General features: G+C 42.2%; 1 protein-coding gene across 2 annotated transcripts in view; it reads left to right on the top strand.

Moving 5' to 3' along the window:
• Window positions 1-16,796, top strand: part of LOC124550947 (signal recognition particle receptor subunit alpha homolog) — a 75,327-nt gene extending 58,531 nt beyond the window's left edge. For both annotated transcript variants that reach the window (XM_047125759.1, XM_047125758.1), the window contains 3 exons: window positions 1,460-1,587; window positions 11,445-11,621; window positions 14,707-16,796. In XM_047125759.1, the coding sequence (XP_046981715.1) occupies window positions 1,460-1,587; window positions 11,445-11,621; window positions 14,707-14,832 (431 nt within the window). In that variant the 3' untranslated portion in view covers window positions 14,833-16,796. The remainder of the gene's footprint in view (window positions 1-1,459; window positions 1,588-11,444; window positions 11,622-14,706) is intronic.
• Window positions 16,797-17,179: the final 383 nt, after the last annotated feature.

Below are 17,179 nucleotides of genomic sequence, written 5' to 3'. Positions count from 1 at the left end.
TCTCTTAAAAACTGACAATGCTGCACAACAGTATCATTTGTCTCCATTATAGTTTTACATGCATTAATTTTTTTGTTTTTCGAAAAATGGAAATGATTGCATGGCGTCAATGGCCGGGAGTTCCCAGGCAGGAAGTTTGGCCGCCAAGTGCAAGTCTTATTGAGTGTGATGCCACATTGGGCGACTTGCGCGTCAACAGTGGGGCTGAAATGATGATGACAGCACAACACCCAGACCCTGAGGGGAGAAAATCTCCCACTCCAGCCGGGAATCAAACCCGAGCCCACGTGCGTGGCATTCAAACGCGCTGACCGTTCAGCTATTGGGGCAGACTTTTGTTTGGAAATGGAAGGTTCTGACAACTGTTAAGAAGTCTTGCTGCCACTAAATAATTTAATAACAACAATAATTCTGCCAAACAAAGAGTAATGCACAGTCTTTTATGCTTAGATGTTCTTTCCTTTCATGATATCCATATATGTGGTGACAAACTGCACCTTGTTGGAGTGAAGTAAAGTATGTTAATCATTGTTCTCTCCTCTTTTTAACAGGCATCCTTACCTTTGACAAATCAACCCTTTCCTGTCCTGCACAGTATTTTTACTTCCAGACTTGGACAACTGTGTTTTTATGAAACTTCAAAGCATCTGCAGTAGTTCTGACTACCTTCGTTGGAGGCAATAGTTGCACCATTGTATCTCTCTCCTCCTTGAAATGTTAGAACACCGATCACACACTCACGTGTACGACCACGCAAAACTTGAGCAGCTCGCTGAACTTTGTGTAACAACCACACTTGCATTGTACATCTGCTACAGGCTTCAGGCCTTCAGTTGTTCAAAACAGATTTGCCACAGAGGGAAACAAAGAAATCAGAATATAACACAACTGTTAGGTTACCAGTCACAACAGTCTTCTGCTACTGGATGTAGTTATTCCCACAAAGACAGTTGACAATGGTGACCAGAACAGAAGGTACGACCACTGTGTTCTCTGGTTGGATGTTCCTACGGTGGCAGCCCTGTAAACAGATAGATGTCAATCATTTTGTAGTCTGATCAAGGTATAGTACTCATGTTTTTCTTTAAACTGCCTTTTTGTAATTTTTACTGTTGTACAATAATTTTCACAGGTAGCTTTGATATATGAAACATTCTGCTGTAAATAAATGTGAATATACGTTCATAACGTGGTATTGTCTAAGATAAACTATCTTCAGTTACAATTGAAGAAAAAATACATATGTTGGAGCTGTGTAGGTTGGCTCGTATAAATGTGTTAAATGCTAGTTCTCAAAATCAGTAGGTTCTGTCAACAAGTGAGAGTATGTGCTAACTTATTTTGTGTAATAGTAGTTTATTTTTGAAATATTTCTTCTTACAGGTGTTACATAGTGACAGTAAATGTTGCTATGTACATGTACATTTCTTCGTTTCACTGTATTACTTCATCTTGACAGGCAAAGATGCAGCTGGGATTGCAATGGAGGCTATTGGCTATGCCCGGGACCAGGGACTGGATGTGGTGCTAGTGGACACAGCAGGGCGTATGCAAGACAATGAGCCACTAATGAGGGCGCTAGCCAAGGTACCGTATGTGATTACTGAAAAGCTTCCTCTCCTGTTTCTGTATCTTTGGTGCTGTGAGTTGATCTGCTTTGGCAGCTGTATAAAAGATAGAGATTTCCTGGTGATACAACCACTGGCCACGCAGTCAATTGCATGTCACTAATTTGTGCTACACATATTGTGGTTTTTTTTTTTTTTTTTTTTTTTTTTTTTTTTTTTTTTTTTTTTTTTTTTTTTTTTTTTTTCCTTCTTAGAAAAGCTATCATACTACTGTACGGCCATTATAACTCCACACCAAACAAAAAAGAAAGTCTTCCTCTGCCACCTCCAAAGATCTCTATCCAAAAGATAGTGTCCTCTTATTTTTACAAAACTCAGTGGCATGGTGACCACTTTGAAATCACTTGGAAAAACTGACATAAGTTAGTGACCTTGCAGGGTCTGTATATACATGTTTTGCAATAATGTAAATCACTTTTCTTTTTAACAAATTAACAAAATACATTTGATTTTGACAATGTCAATCACAAAATATAGTGCCAGTAGGTAGCAAGGCCAACTTATACTTAAAATAGCATTCTTCACAATAAATTCACGAAATATGCATGTACAATATTTAACATGACCTATCGATTATACTTCTCTGTTTGGAATTACCATAACAAGACTCAACGTATCCTCTTAATTTAAAGTGGGTGAGACTCTGCTAGCTGTTACGTTTCACTAGACCATCTGATACCTCGATGTGGGGAGATGCATGCCAAGAACTAATAATAATACATTGAAGTTCATAATTTAAAAAGGAATTATGAGATTCACCCAGAAATTAAATTTTCCTGTTCTTTGCTTCCTTTAAAAGAAAGTTGTATGAAAAACTGTATTGGCAACAGGTACAGTGATGTATCAACTATTTTTCGACTTTTATCTCCATCAGAACTGAGACACATGTCATATCTTGGGATCAGAGTTGCGTGTTCCTGTGCTGTACATTTCTGCTGACCGGGAATGGAACCAGCACGTAACAGTTGTCTTCAGCTCTTTGGCATTGTGAAAATGATGACTGGAGGAAAGGAATTTTTTCAGGCACAAGAAAAAATGGAAATCACTGGAAGCAAAGTCGGTACTGTTCAGTGGATGATAAGAGCTCCCAGCTGAATTCGTTCAGAACATTAGTTGTGCACTGAGCCAAATGTGGGCAAGTGTTGCCTTATATCAGCACATAAAGTTTTGTTTGATCTGTGGAAATTTCTGCAGTGTTTCACAATAATGTCTAACATTCATTGGTTCACCTTAGGGGTGATTGTTATCACTGAAGCAACCAGTTTTCAGTTACGGTAATTTATTTTTTTTATCTCCAGTCCAACTTTAAAAACTGCACAAAATAACCAGTTTCAGAAATAAGCAATTTTTGACTTCTTATTATTATTATTATTTTTAGTAATAAACATAGACACAAAAAAGACTGAAATTTTTTTTGCCTCCCTCACACTTTTGCATTATACATTTCAAGATATGTCAAATAGAATAGATAATAAAAAAACCTAAGTCTGTACATCTTTCGCTGCTTATCTCCAAAAGCAATGAGGGCTTGAATACTACCAGAAATATTGTTGGCTCTGAGCACTATGGGACTTAACTTCTGAGGTCATCAGTCCCCTAGAACTTAGAACTACTTAAACCTAACTAACCTAAGGACATCACACACATCCATGCCCGAAGCAGGATTCGAACCTGCGACCGTAGCGGTCGCGTGGTTCCCCAGAACTATTGTATTCTTTTGAAATCTCGGAAATCGTTTCACATTAGAGGATCATACCACTATTTGAGCATTATGAATAGTCAGTGCCAAAGGGTGAAAACTCAACTTTCCATGTTAAGTCATGCATTTATAAGAGCTGCAGACATTGTCTAAGAGGCCACCTCGCACAGCAACAGCTGCATTATTGCCTCAGCAGTGGTGTGCCAATTCTTGTGTGTTTGCAGCTCATTGATATCGGCAGTTTAACTAAAATGAAGTTTACTAATAAACATTACTCGTTTTTAAAGCAAGTTTTATTAAAAAACAATTTAGCACCACTGATATGACGCACTGATAAAATGGGGTTCTATCCAGTTATTAGTAAAAAATAGACAGACCTGTTATAACACAGATCATACAAATACTGAGAAATGCTGGTTTTTAGAAGTAAAATACTGGTATCAGTTTCCACCAGGCGGTTTTTCCCATCACTGATTCCTTCTGGGTAGGAAGCCAATGAACAGAATGCCCTTCCTCTCCCAGACACCAAGCACACCATTTTATGCAACAGCAGTGTCTGTTTGAACTACAAATTGATCAAAGAGATTGACTGCTGCTCAGTTGTGAGCAACTCATGCCTCACTACCCATGACAGTTCTGCCAAGGAACGTGTCACTGCCGTAGTGCTGCCATTCTTCCGAGGGGGCTCGCCACTCTTTGGTGGGTTCATGTTTGGCTACCATGGGGGCCCCAGCCGTTGCAGCATTTTTTTCTCTTCCATGTTGCATGTCTATCCTCTTGCTATTCTTTTTCCCCTCCCTTGGGGACCATGTCTGGGGTATTATTGGGAATGTTCTGCATTCTGTCGCTGATGTGCAAACAGTCTCCCCTTTGTTTTTCACTCTCTTTTCCTTTCTCTGTTTCCCTTCTCTCATTCCTCCACTTCGGCATTTGAGGATCCTCTTTCTTCTTCTTCTTCTTCTTCTTCTTCTTCCTCCCTGTGTGCTCCTGAAGCCCAGCTCACACATTTGACATGTTACAGGTGACTGGGTAATGCATAATTCCCAGGTCCAGGTCGACAGTTAGGGTTCGCGCGTACCCCCTGCTACAGGCTAGTCCCAGGAAGCTGTAACATTCCAAAATTGCCGATTGGTCCTTCTGTCAGGTGTTCGGAAGGTGTTACATGAGGTGTGAACAATCGCCTAAAGCAGGTGCTCCCCCTTGCGAGGGGCCCCCCCAGTTGCAAGGAGCACACCATCAGAGATGCTGGCAACCATTGGGGATTTCCTCATGATAAGTCAATCATCTTCCCACTCAACGTCTAAGAAAAGTAAGGGTAATGAGACTAATGATTCAAAGCCGTTCCCACTGCACCACAGTTCCTCGTGGTCTCACGTGCTGAAGACAGTCAGTCCTTTGCCACAGTAAATCCGTTCATTATTGAGAAAGGTGTAGATGCAATTGCTGGTCCTGTGAAATCCTGCTCTTGTTTACAGAATGGCACTTTTCTTTTTGAGACCACTTCTGATTCTAGAGCAAAATTGCTTGCTGCCTCACTTCTCCACGGTTACCCTGTTCATGTCGAGGCCCATAGAACTTTGAATTCTTCCCGTGTTGTAACTTACACCAGGCTGCTCAAACGGTCTAACCAAGGCTGAAATCCAATCTTACCTTTCTGATTAGGGTGTCATTGCCATCCATCGTGTAATGAAAAAAAGTTGATTGCTCCTTAATGCCCACTTGCACTCTCTCTCACCTGTGATAGTGGTGCTTCCGTCCAAGCTCCAAGCAGTCTATGACATTATCACCATCCAGCCATACATTCCGAACCCGATGCCCTGCTACCAGTGTCATCTTTTCAACCACACTAGAACGTCTTGTCGACACTCAGCCAAATGTATCACCTGTGGTACGGATGCTCAAGAGGGCGATTGTCCACCTCCTTCTTCCCTCTGTATCAACTGCAATGGTGGCCATGCTGCCTCCTCTCGGGATTGTCCAGTGTATCTTGATGAGCAGGCTGTTCAAGAGATCCGGGTAAAGGGAAAGGTGGTTTATCCAGTTGCTCACAAGTTACTGGCTAGTCGTAAACACAGCGTTCTCCCATCTGACACCTATAGTTCTGTTCTTGTTACCCTTGCTTCATGAAGGACATGGCCATGCAGACATGCAACCTCTAATTCAGCTCTGAAGTTGTGAATTCGCCCAGTGTCAAGGTAGCTTCGCCATCCCGCCGGCCAGCTCTGTAACAAGCCGTCAAACTCTCACCTCAAGGGACGAAGCCAGCAGCTACACAACAGGTAGGCTGGAAAGGACAGGATTACTCCCGTGATGACTTCCTCCATCCCTTCGGCCAAACACCCGAGTCTTGATCTAACCGGAAAGGCTGGAAGATGTCCACCAAAGGCAAACGGTCCTCTCCTTCGCCACCTCGAAGATCGCCGCGTGATACCCCTCTTCGACAGTGTTGCCGTGTGACACCTTAGCCCAGGCAGCCTTCGTGTCGCCGGTGCACATCAATAACCGTTTTTCACAGACTGACCGCACAAGCAAGCTGGTGCTTCTGTGGATCCCATGGAGCAGGATCCTGCTTCTGTGCCCTGTGCTAGTGCCTCTGCCTCAGCTGTCACTCGGCAGCCGCTGAGGTGGCACCCCTACATCTTTTTCTCATCATGACTCTCCTCCAATAGGACGTTTGTGGTCTTTGGTCCCAGGAGGAGGGTTTACGGCTGCTTTTAGCGTCACAACGTCCTCTTGTACTCTGCCTTCAGGAAACAAAATTGCGCCCTCACGACCGCTCTGAGCTTTCACATTTCTTACCGATTCGTTTTGATTTTGCCCCTGAGGTTGGCATTCCATCTCATGAGGGTGTCATGCTGCTCATATGGGATGACATTCATAGTCAACCCATCTCCCTGACTACCAGTCTTAAAGCTGTTGCAGTTTGCCTTTTCCTTCCCAACCTGACTTTTTTTCCTCTGTACCATATATGTCCCTCCGTCATTCACTGTCAGCAGGGCAGACTTTCTACAGCTTATTGGGCAGCTACCTCCCCCATTTTTGCTACTTGGTGACTTTAATGCACATCCTCCCCTTTGGGGTTCTCCCAGGACCGGTCGGAGGTGTGCCCTCTTGACCGACCTTCTTAACCAACTTAACGTCTTCTGCCTTAACATTGGAGCACCCACTTTCTTTTCCGACTCCTCGCACACCTATTTCCATTTGGACCTCTCCTTCTGCACTGTCCAGCTTGCCCATTGTCTTGAGTGGTCCGTTCTGACACCTACTCGAGCGACGATTTCTGTTTGCTGACTCCAACCAAATCCGCGTGCACGCCTAAATGGGAGCTTCCTAAGGCTGACTGGTAGCTTGACTCCTCCCTGGTGACGTTTGAAGAACAAGATTTCCCCAGTTGTGATCACCATGTAAAATATCTCACAAACGTTATCCTTACTGCTGCAGAACGTTCCATCCCCCCCACCCCCACCCCCACCCCCCGAACTTTCTCTTTACCATGTTATGTCCCAGGCCCTTGGTGAACTGAGGCTTGCCGCAGCGCAATTCGTGCATGGAGACGTGCTCTCCGCATTTTTAACCACCACTCTACGCTGGCCAACTGCATTCATTATAAACAGATGCATGCAAGGTGTTGTCGTGTTCTTTTGGATAGCCAAAGAGCTAGCTGGATTTCATTCACTAGTTCTTTTAACAGCTCCACATCTTCCTCTGTCGTGTGGACCAACCTCCGATGGCTCTCTGGAACCAAGATCCATCCTCCAATTTCTGGCCCGACAGTAGCTGACGGTGTCATCGTGGACACAATTGCTATCTCCAACACCTTGGGCTGCCATTTTGCAGAAGTTTCAAGCTCTTCCCACTATCATCCTGCCTTACTCCATCGGAAACGAGCAGAGGAGGCTCGGGCGATACCCTTCTCTTCTCCAAATTGTGCGTGCTACAATGCCATCTTTACTATGAGGGAGCTAGATCATGCTCTCAATTCATCCAGATCCTCTGCCCCAGGGCCAGATTCCATCCACATTCAGATGTTGCAGCACCTTTCTCTTGCGGGCAAACACTTTCTGCTTAACACATACAACCGCATCTGGGCAGAGAGCACATATCCTGGACACTGATGTGAAGCCACCATGATACCCATACATAAGCCCGGTAAGGACAAAAACCTTCCTTCTAGCTACCGACCAATCTCCCTTACCAACTGCGTTTGCAAGGTGATGGAATGTATGATTCATGCCTGGCTTGTGTGGCGGCTCGAGTCACGCAATTTACTGACGAATGCGGTGTGGATTTTGGGCGCGGCGTTCTGCAGTTGTCCATCTCGTTGCTTTGTCCACCCATGTCATGAATGATTTTCTGCAGAAATCCAAGACTGTGGCCATGTTTTTCGATTTGGAGTAGGCCTACACACTTGCTGGAGAACTGGTATTCTCCGTACTCTTTACACGTGGGGCTTCCGTGGGTACCTGCCCTGCTTTTTTTTTTTTTTTCTTCAGGTGTTTTTACAAGACCGAGTTCTCAAGGTGTGTGTGGGTTCTGCCTTGTTGGACACCTTTATCCTGGAAAATAGTGTGCCTCAAGGTTACGTCCTGAGCATTGTCCTCTTTGCTATCGCATTAATGGCCTGTCTCCCACCGGGCATCTCTGGCTCCCTTTTTGTTGATGATTCTGCCATCTATTGCAATTCTCCATGCACCTGTCTGAGTGGTGTCTTCAGCACTATCTCGATCGTCTTTACTCCTGGAGCATCGACAATGGCTTTCGCTTTTCCACTGACAAAACCGTCTGTATGAATTTCTGGCAGCACAAATGGTTTCTCCCACCACCTCTATATCTTGCAGCTGTTCCCCTTCCGTTCATTGAAACTATGAAATTCATGGGGCCCATGCTCGATAGGAAAGTCTCTTGGTCCTCCCATGTATCTTACCTGGCAGCTCGTGTATGCGGTCCCTCGGTGGTACTTCCTGGGGTGCCGATCAAACCAACCTCCTCCATTTGCAACGGTCACTTGTCCGTTCGAAACTCGACTATGGGTGATTTGTTTATGTGCCTGCATGCTCATCCCTCTTACGCCGTCTCACCACTTTCTACCATCATGGCATCCATTCGGCCAGGCACACCTTTTACACCAGCCTGGTTAAGAGTCTGTTTGCTGAAGCTGCTGAACTACCACTGTCGTACCGCCGTGACTTTCTCTTCAACAGTTATGCATGTCGTTTGTCTCCCATGCGTTGCCACCCCTCCTATGCCTCCTTCATTGATGGTTCCTTTGATCGTCAGTATAGGGCTCATCCCTCTTCTCAGTTACCTCCTGGAGTTCACTTCCGGCACTTGCTATGGTGGCTTACATTCACACTACGTGAAACTTTCCCCATCACACTACGTGAAACTTTCCCCATAGGTGTGAACCCTTCATGGCATGGCCCATGTATGTTAACCTTGGCCTTCATTCGCTTCCTAAGGACACTACTCCAGCCTCGGTCTGTCACCTTAAGTTTCACGACCTTCGCATCGAACTTTGCGATAGTACCTTTGTATACACTGTAGGCTCTCAGATTGACCGTGGGGTCGGGTGTGCCTTCGTCACTGGCACCAGTGTCTTTCGATATTGTCTTCCAGCACACTTCTCAGTATTTACCGTCGAGCTCTTCGCCTTGTAGCAGGCCACGGAGGACATCCGATGACACAGCCTTTTCAATTGTGTCCTCTGCTCAGACTCACTCAGTGCCCTTCAAAGTCTATGTGCGCTGTACACTGCCCATCCCTTATTGCAGCGGGTCAAGGAAAGCTGTCACTTGCTCACTCTTAGTGGAGCCAGTGTGATGTTTCTGCGAGTTCCTGCTCATGTTGGTCTGCCAGGATATGATGCTGCTGACGTTGCTGCCAAGGCTGCAGTCCTCTTTCCTCAGTCTTCAAGTGGCAGGTGGTGGTGTCCCTTTGGCATCGCCAATCGTCCTCTCTTCACGGCAATAAGCCGGCTTATTAAGCATCTCCCAGCACCTTGGACGAACTCGTCTCAGAATGCCTTTTTTTTTTTTTTTTTTAAAAAAAAAACCATTAATGTTCCGGCTTGGGTTTGCTGTCTGATTTATCAACCATTTTAGCGAATGACATGTGGGCTGTCGATTGCATTTTAATTTTTATCCGCCAAAGCAATATGGTGAAGGCCATTTAATTTTTAGTCTTGTACCTCAGTTTCTGTGTGGTGTCTTTATTAACACTTTTTCCAAGTGCCTGTTTTTGGCTTTCTTCTCTTCCGTCAATTGCTACTAATGTAATAGTCGTTAAACGCCTTTCTGTGTTCATATTGTATAGTTTTGACTTGACCCCAGTTATTTTTTGCACCCTAAAGCAAAACAAAACAAAACAATTGTGCTGCCGCCACAGATGTGGCAATGCTGCTGCTAAGCGACTCACTTCGTGTTCAGGTGTCAAGTTTTTTCAATAGCCATTTTTTTTTGAACTGCAGGCACTTAATGACAATTTTGTGCCCGAAGCATCACAATATCACAAATCAAAAAGGCAGCATCTCTCAAAACTATGTTCAAAAAAATTATGCTCACTTCTGCTGCATTTAAACAACTCATGACACTTCAACACACGTTTCCGTCTGTTCGTCAGTCAGCACTGTTGCGAACATTTTTCTGTTAATATTTTGTTTCTCATAATCCAGTAAACATTAGATTAGGCTTATTACAAACTACTGCTGTAATCTTTTTTTTATTCAGATATTGATCCCCGTGTAAAAACTTTTTCTGCTTTCCGTACACTTTGGTGCATTTGGGACGTGACAGATGCTCGTAACACAGTTGCCATCAATGTTTCCTCAACCCTCCTGGAATATCTTGTGCTATTTGTAAATTCTTGGCTGAGACAAGGCTTTCTCCATGAAAGCTTTCCGAATTAGGCCCACCAACTCAGAACCCGATTTTTTTAGTTTAATGCAAAATTTGATTGTTTATTACTCCTCAATTAACTACTGCATCTTATATTCTGACATATCATGAAGACACTCTATGCACAAAACACAGTTCTCACTCTTGTCACTTTCCATAGGTAACTGAACAAAGTCACATTCATTAGCCAAAACATCTCACCACCATCTGTGCCAATGACTTCATCACCTTAGCCCTTCTAGTTCACTGGAGAATTTTTTTCCCAAAACTTTTGGGACAAACATTGTATTGCTGACAAAAATGGTAAGACAGTTGTATCTTGCAATGTTGCTGACCACTAATCTAAGTGTCTTTCTTCTGCCTTCTTGGTTTTTTCCCCCTCATTTGGCTATATTTCTTGCTTCTTCAAATGCTGTTTATACTTCCAGGTTGTGCAAAAATATTGTTGTGGTCTGTAGTCCGAAGACTAGTTTGATGTGGCCCTCAGTGCAGAATCTTATTGTGTGCAAGTTTCTTCATCTCTATATAATTATTGCCACTTGCCTCTATATGAATCTGCTTACTGTAGTCAACTCTTGGCCGTCCTCTAAAGTTTTCATCCTAGCTATTTCTCTCCATTGCCAGATTGACAATTTCCTGATGCCTGAGGATGTGTCCTGTCAACTGTGCCCTTCTTTTAGTCAAATTGCGTACTAGATTTCTTTCTTGCCCAGCTGATTCAGTTCCACCTCATTAGTTATTTGATCTACTCATCAAATCTTCAGTATTCTTCTGTAAGAGCACATTTCAAAAGGTTACTGTCGATGTTTCACTTCCTTACGAGGCTACACTCGAAGCAAATAGCTCCAGAAAGAACATTCTAACATTTAAATTTGTATCAGGAGTTGACAAATTTCCCTGTTCCAGAAATGGTTTTCTTGTTTTTCCCAATCTACATTTTTTTTTTCCTCTTTACATAGGCCGTTGTCAATCACTTTGCTGACCAAGTAGTAAAACTCGTGTATTACTTGTAGTGTCTCATTTCCTAACAAATTACCCTCAGCATCCATTACCGTTATTGTACTTTTGTTGTAGTTCATCTTATAACCTTATCTAAGAGGGAAAACTATAGTGAAAACTGTAAACAGCAATCAGTTTTAGATAAATACTCCAGAACATGCTGCTCGCATCTGCATTTATGGTTTTACAGAAGAAATGTCACATTTCTGATTAACGTTGTTGCAGCTGATCAAGGTGAACCAACCAGACTTGGTGTTGTTTGTGGGTGAGGCGCTGGTTGGAAATGAGGCTGTGGACCAGCTTGTCAAATTCAACCAGGCTCTTGCAGACTACTCTTCCATGGACAACCCCCACCTGGTCGACGGAATAGTGCTCACCAAGTTTGATACTATTGATGACAAGGTAAGCAAAGAGGAGCTTTTGTGCACTTTCCAGTTAGCATTTTATCCGTGATGCGGTATCTTCCATAAATTTGTTCTTGATATTAAATACAATTTTTTTTTCCAAAAAAAAAGGGGGGGGGGGGGGGGGGGCACGCTGTGAAGAAATTATCCAAATGGAACAGAAATGTGAGATGTTGTGTACATGTACAGACAAACAAATTATGATAATTTCAGGGAAATTTGATGATTTATTCAAGAGGAAAAATCTTCACAAATTGAGCAAGTCAGTAACATGCTGTCCTGAGGAAGACGTGCCAAATTGGCATGTTATATCTTCAAAATCACATTTCTTTGGAGGGCCCTGCTCATAATGCTCCAAATATTATCAGTTGGAGAAAGATCTGATTACATTGCTGACCAAGAGAGGGTTGCACAGGCACGAAGACAAGCAGTAGAAACTCAAAATGAAACTTCATATGTTGAGAGGATATCAGATGTTATTTCAGTGATTGCAAGTATCATGTCACATGTACAAAGAACTTCACAGCATTAGCCCACTTGTCAGTATGACATTGCACATTCTATAGCCTGGTGCTTGCACAGACTCAGTCATGTCATAATGCCGATGTATCCTCTCCTGCTGGCACACAGCCATTGTAATTTGTCCGTGATATGCCAGTACTGGCACTTGGACATAGTTGGAGACAGAACCGAGAATCTTGGTGGCCACGGCAGTACCATCACATCACACACAGTTCATAGATACTTGCCATGCCTGTGTTGGCAGGCGTTGTCCTGTTGAAAAACAGCTCTACAATAAAATTGTGTGAGGGGTAGCAAATGGGGCTACAGGATGTTCGGTTGTGCCGTCAGAGTTCCCTCAATCACTGCCAGCTGTTACCTGAAGTCACACCAGGTTGCTCCCCACGCCATAATGCCTGGAGTAACACCACCTTTCCTCAGGGTGACACCATACTTACTGATGCTTACCTGTGTTAGTACAGAACTGCGATTCATCACTGAACACAGTGCAGTGCTATTTATCAGCAGTCAAAGCTCCGCTCCAAATGCAGCTGTTGGTGTTATGGTGTTACTGGCAGTTCTGTGTGGGGCAGTAATTCCCTAGCCTGGCTACTCTCCCACCAATGGTCCAGGTTGACACAGAATGTTTCAGGTAGCCCATTACTCATTTTTGGATGCCAGGCACAGACGTGAAGGGGCTACAATGTGCTTGGTACACAATGTAGCGATCCTACCATGTGGTGGTCAGACCTGGTCAACCAGAACTGTGCTGGCGAATATGCCTGCCCTCGTATTCCCGTGCAGTCCAACATCAAACCACTGTCGCCACTGCCCAGCATTTATTCAACGTCGGACACTGTTGACAGCATTTATGTATCCTATCAGGCCTTGTAACAAACTAAACACGAACATTGCTCATGTGCTCTGGTGGATGTTCTACCTGTCACAGAGAATTGCAACTGTAATCATTTATATAAATGTCAATCGTGTGTATCTATACGTCGTTACAGAGACACCCAACTATATCTTCTGGGTGCTTCACTTTTCTGTCCGATGGTGTGTAACGTATTTTGCATCTTATGTGCTACCCTTGAAATTTTTTTCTTTTTTCTTTTTCATCATTCGTTGCCTGTGTGTTTCTTGCAAAAGGTTGAAACTGAGCTGACAAAGGCACAGAAAGAAATGAAATATTAAGAACTGATTATTTGTTTTAGGAGAAAACAACTAGGAAATAGGAGAAAGAGAAAGAAGCACATACCAATAATGAACAGACTGGGGAAAGACAATGTGCGATTTATCAGTAGTCAGCGTGACAGAGAGGAACATAAACAGTGTTAAACAAAGTAGCTTTTGAACCGGAATAAGTCACGTATGCCATGTCTATCGCATCCAACAGAAAAATGTTAATATTGAGAGTGGAAAGCAGGCTGTATATCTGAGTGGTGTCCATTTGTCCGATATGTCTGACAGAATGGACACTACTCGTGATGCTCTGCCTCGTGATGGCTGGGTGTTGTGTGCTGTCCTTCGGTTAGTTAGGTTTAAGTAGTTCTAAGTTCTAGGGGACTGATGACCATAGATGTTAAGTCCCATAGTGCTCAGAGCCATTTGAACCACTACTTGTGATGATGTGGCCGGTGCATATATTTATATGAAGGTGAAGATGGGGAAGTGGAGGGAAAGGATGGGTGGGAAGCAGTTGACCTCTAACTGCACAGGGCATTGTAGTAATGCAATTACAAAAGTAGAAAATGTCTGCCAGACCTGGTCTCGACCCTGGATGCTCCACTTTGCTAGAGCAGTTACCTTAACCGTCTCGGCCATCAGGACACAGGTTCTACCTGATCCAAATTCTCAACTTATCGCTCGCTGCAATGCAGTATCACTCCTCTAACACCCCACCCCACCCCACCCCACCCTACCCCACCCTACTCACTAATTGTCTCCAGTAGGAATTTGGATGATATTGCTGCACCCGCCCTGAAACAAATACCGTGGAGCTGTTGCCCTCTTACAGAAATACATAATCTGAGTGTTGTCTGCTCTGTTGGGCATGTATATACAGTTGTGTAAGAGTGTGAGGCTCCTTGATGTTTGTTTCAGTGTGGGTGCAATAATATCTTCTGAGCTCTTACGGGAATCAATTATTTGCGAGTAAGGTGATTAATGGACAAGGGACAGCATGTGATAATTTGGGAATTTATACTGGACTGAACGCATGGCCTGATGACCGAGGCAGTTGTGGAATCCCTTCTAAAGAAGTGAAGCATCTGGTTTTGAGTCCCAGTGCAGCACAAATTTGCAACCTTTGCCATTTTATTACAACAATGCCCTGTGTGGTTAAGTGCCGAGTTCCCACTCAGCCTTTCCCTTTGCTTTACCCTACGCTGTTACGTATAAAAAAAGTGTAAAGTAACATGATGAATTGTGTTTCGGATTGACTGGAGAGTTTTTCCCAAAAAGCAAAATATGTTAATTGCTATATTTTCTAAAAAAGTTACTGATCCAACCTATGTTATTTATAACTTAGATGGTAAGAATGTACTGCTACAGAGATTATAGTGACAATTTGTTTTGTGCAGGTTGGTGCAGCTATATCCATGACATACATCACTGGACAGCCGATAGTGTTCGTGGGTACCGGTCAGACTTACACTGACCTTAAGTCACTCAATGCAAAAGTAGTGGTGAGCGCCCTCATGAAGTGATTGCCGACAGCTGGGCAGCTCCTTGTCCCTCTGCAAGCCTCTGTGTGTCTATTATACTGTCAGTATCTCAGAAGCAATTTCTCTAGCTGCCAGTGTTTGATTTGTGCCATTCTGCCGTATTTTACTGTCTCTGTTACCACAGGTGCTGAATTAAATTTTTACAGGAAATTATATAAAATTTGAAAGGTTGGTTTTTAGTGTCCCTGCCCTTTTGTTTTGAAATTTCGTGATATTTTAAGTACATACTGAAGTGGTTTTTAAAACAAATCGTGCACTGGTGAGCTAACAGCATTTGAGAGCTATTATATATAATCAGTGCCTTCACGTTATTGTAGTGAATAGTAAGCCACTTTATAATTTAATTTTGGGTGCTCTTATGTGTCATGAAATGACCTCTTAAATCTCCACTTTCAGTGACTAAGAAATTTTGACAGGAGTCTGCGCTATTTCTCCCTCCTCCTCGTCCTTCTCCCCTCTTATGTGGCAATTTGAATGAATTTAAAAGTGCATATGTATTGATTGATCTAGGAAGTATGCAAAGCACTTTGGAAAAACTTGTATGAAAAATAACCTGATTATCAAATGAACCACAAACTGGCTGCCATACTTAAATCACTGCCATTTCTTAAACCGTAATCAGAAACTTGATGCTTTAAAAAATAGATAATTTTAAGGTCCTTAGAGAGAGAATTTCTTTAACTTTTGTAAATATATAATTGAGTACAGTAATCCTGCATACAGATTTAGGTATTGTTTTTCTAGTCTCATGTGATGCTGTCATAAGTATCAGCCAACACAGTTAAGCACTCTAGTTCCGGTTTATAAAGAGTTTGAAGTTATGTAATTATGATTGTGATAAGAAATGTTAAGAACTGTTTGAATATATGTAAACCAATATTATTGATCATACAGATACTTAACCTTCTAAACTTAGGTTGACAGTTGTCTATACAACAGATTATAAAATGTAATTTAAAGAAGTACTGCTTTAGTTTGCAAGCTTGGTAAATATCAGTTGCAGCTTTTACTCATATCAGTTTACACTTGCAAAGGATCTTTAACTGCTTAGTTGATTTACAATTTTTAGTACCTTCTGCAGTTGCCAAAAGCACTTAATTCATGCAGAAACTGCAAATTTGCTCATTTGTAGGCCATAACATTGACTGTAATTAAAGAACTTCAGAGATTTGTAAATAAAGAATTACAGTGGAACAGAGCATTTGCTTACTGTAAAGATGGTTCTTTGGTATCCTTTTGCTTGTGAAGCAGATATAAACATTGTGTAAAACATTATTTAGAATATTTTGTGTATCTTTTCACAGCACATGTAAAGAAATGGCAGTTTGTATGTTAAATTATTGTACTGGTAAATCTGCTTCCAGTTTTCCTCTCCGCTATATCAGTGTCAAAACATAATAAAGGTGTGACGTAAATAGTCTACTTCTGGTAGTTATAAGTATAAAACTGACAATAACTACAAAATTGCTTCTGAGAAACAGTCCATATGTTAAATTCTTGTGTAGGAGAGCAATTTCAGTGCACCTGTATTGTGTTACCTGTCATATCCAATTTTATTTTCAAACTGTGATATTTATAAGTATATACTTTTTAAGTGTCGTAAGATTTTATTTGTTAGATAGCTTCAGCATATGTGTAGTGCATGTGTGTTAATATCATTTTTAGTATTCACTATGTTGTTGCCTCCTGCAAACTTGGAACCCACTTTATTGGTACTGTGTAAAAAAGACCCTTTGTTTGAGATTCATGACTAACTTCCAATGCTGTTCGTATCGGTTGAAGTTAATTTTCTCTCAGCAAATGTTGGAGGTGGTGGCTTATTAACCTCAGTGCAAGATGTCTTGTTACATAGATTCCTATAAAAAGTTTTGTTATTGTACATCTGTTGTTATCTTATTCATGTGAAAATGCATATTTTTCATTAATAAATCAAAAATAGCATTCTTTGTTGAGTTGTTTTTGTTCTGTCACCAACATTCCCAATTCTCCCTTTTCCTTTCATGAACAAAATCAGAGATTGCTCCATTTGTGGTAAAAATTAAGCTCTTTGTCTGGAAACACTGTCATACGTTTTGTTTTGGGTGTAGTCTGCATAGTCAAGGTGGTGTAAATAAGTAAGAAGGGTGTGGTAATATAGTTAACACATTCACCCGATCATAAGAAGAGGTTTTTTTCCCCAAATTTGTCATTCAGAATATACTGGTCAGCATCCATTTGCAGATTAAATTACTTTTCCCGAATTAACCTTTTTTTATGTAGCAGTATAGATTAATATAGAGGTCAGTTCACATTTACTGACACTTTGGCAACTGAGGTGTCAAGAATATTT

Source organism: Schistocerca americana, chromosome 9, assembly GCF_021461395.2.
Source record: "Schistocerca americana isolate TAMUIC-IGC-003095 chromosome 9, iqSchAmer2.1, whole genome shotgun sequence".
Classification (NCBI taxonomy): domain Eukaryota; kingdom Metazoa; phylum Arthropoda; class Insecta; order Orthoptera; family Acrididae; genus Schistocerca; species Schistocerca americana.
Note: the sequence above shows the minus strand (reverse complement) of the source record. Positions and strands in the feature narration are given on the sequence as shown.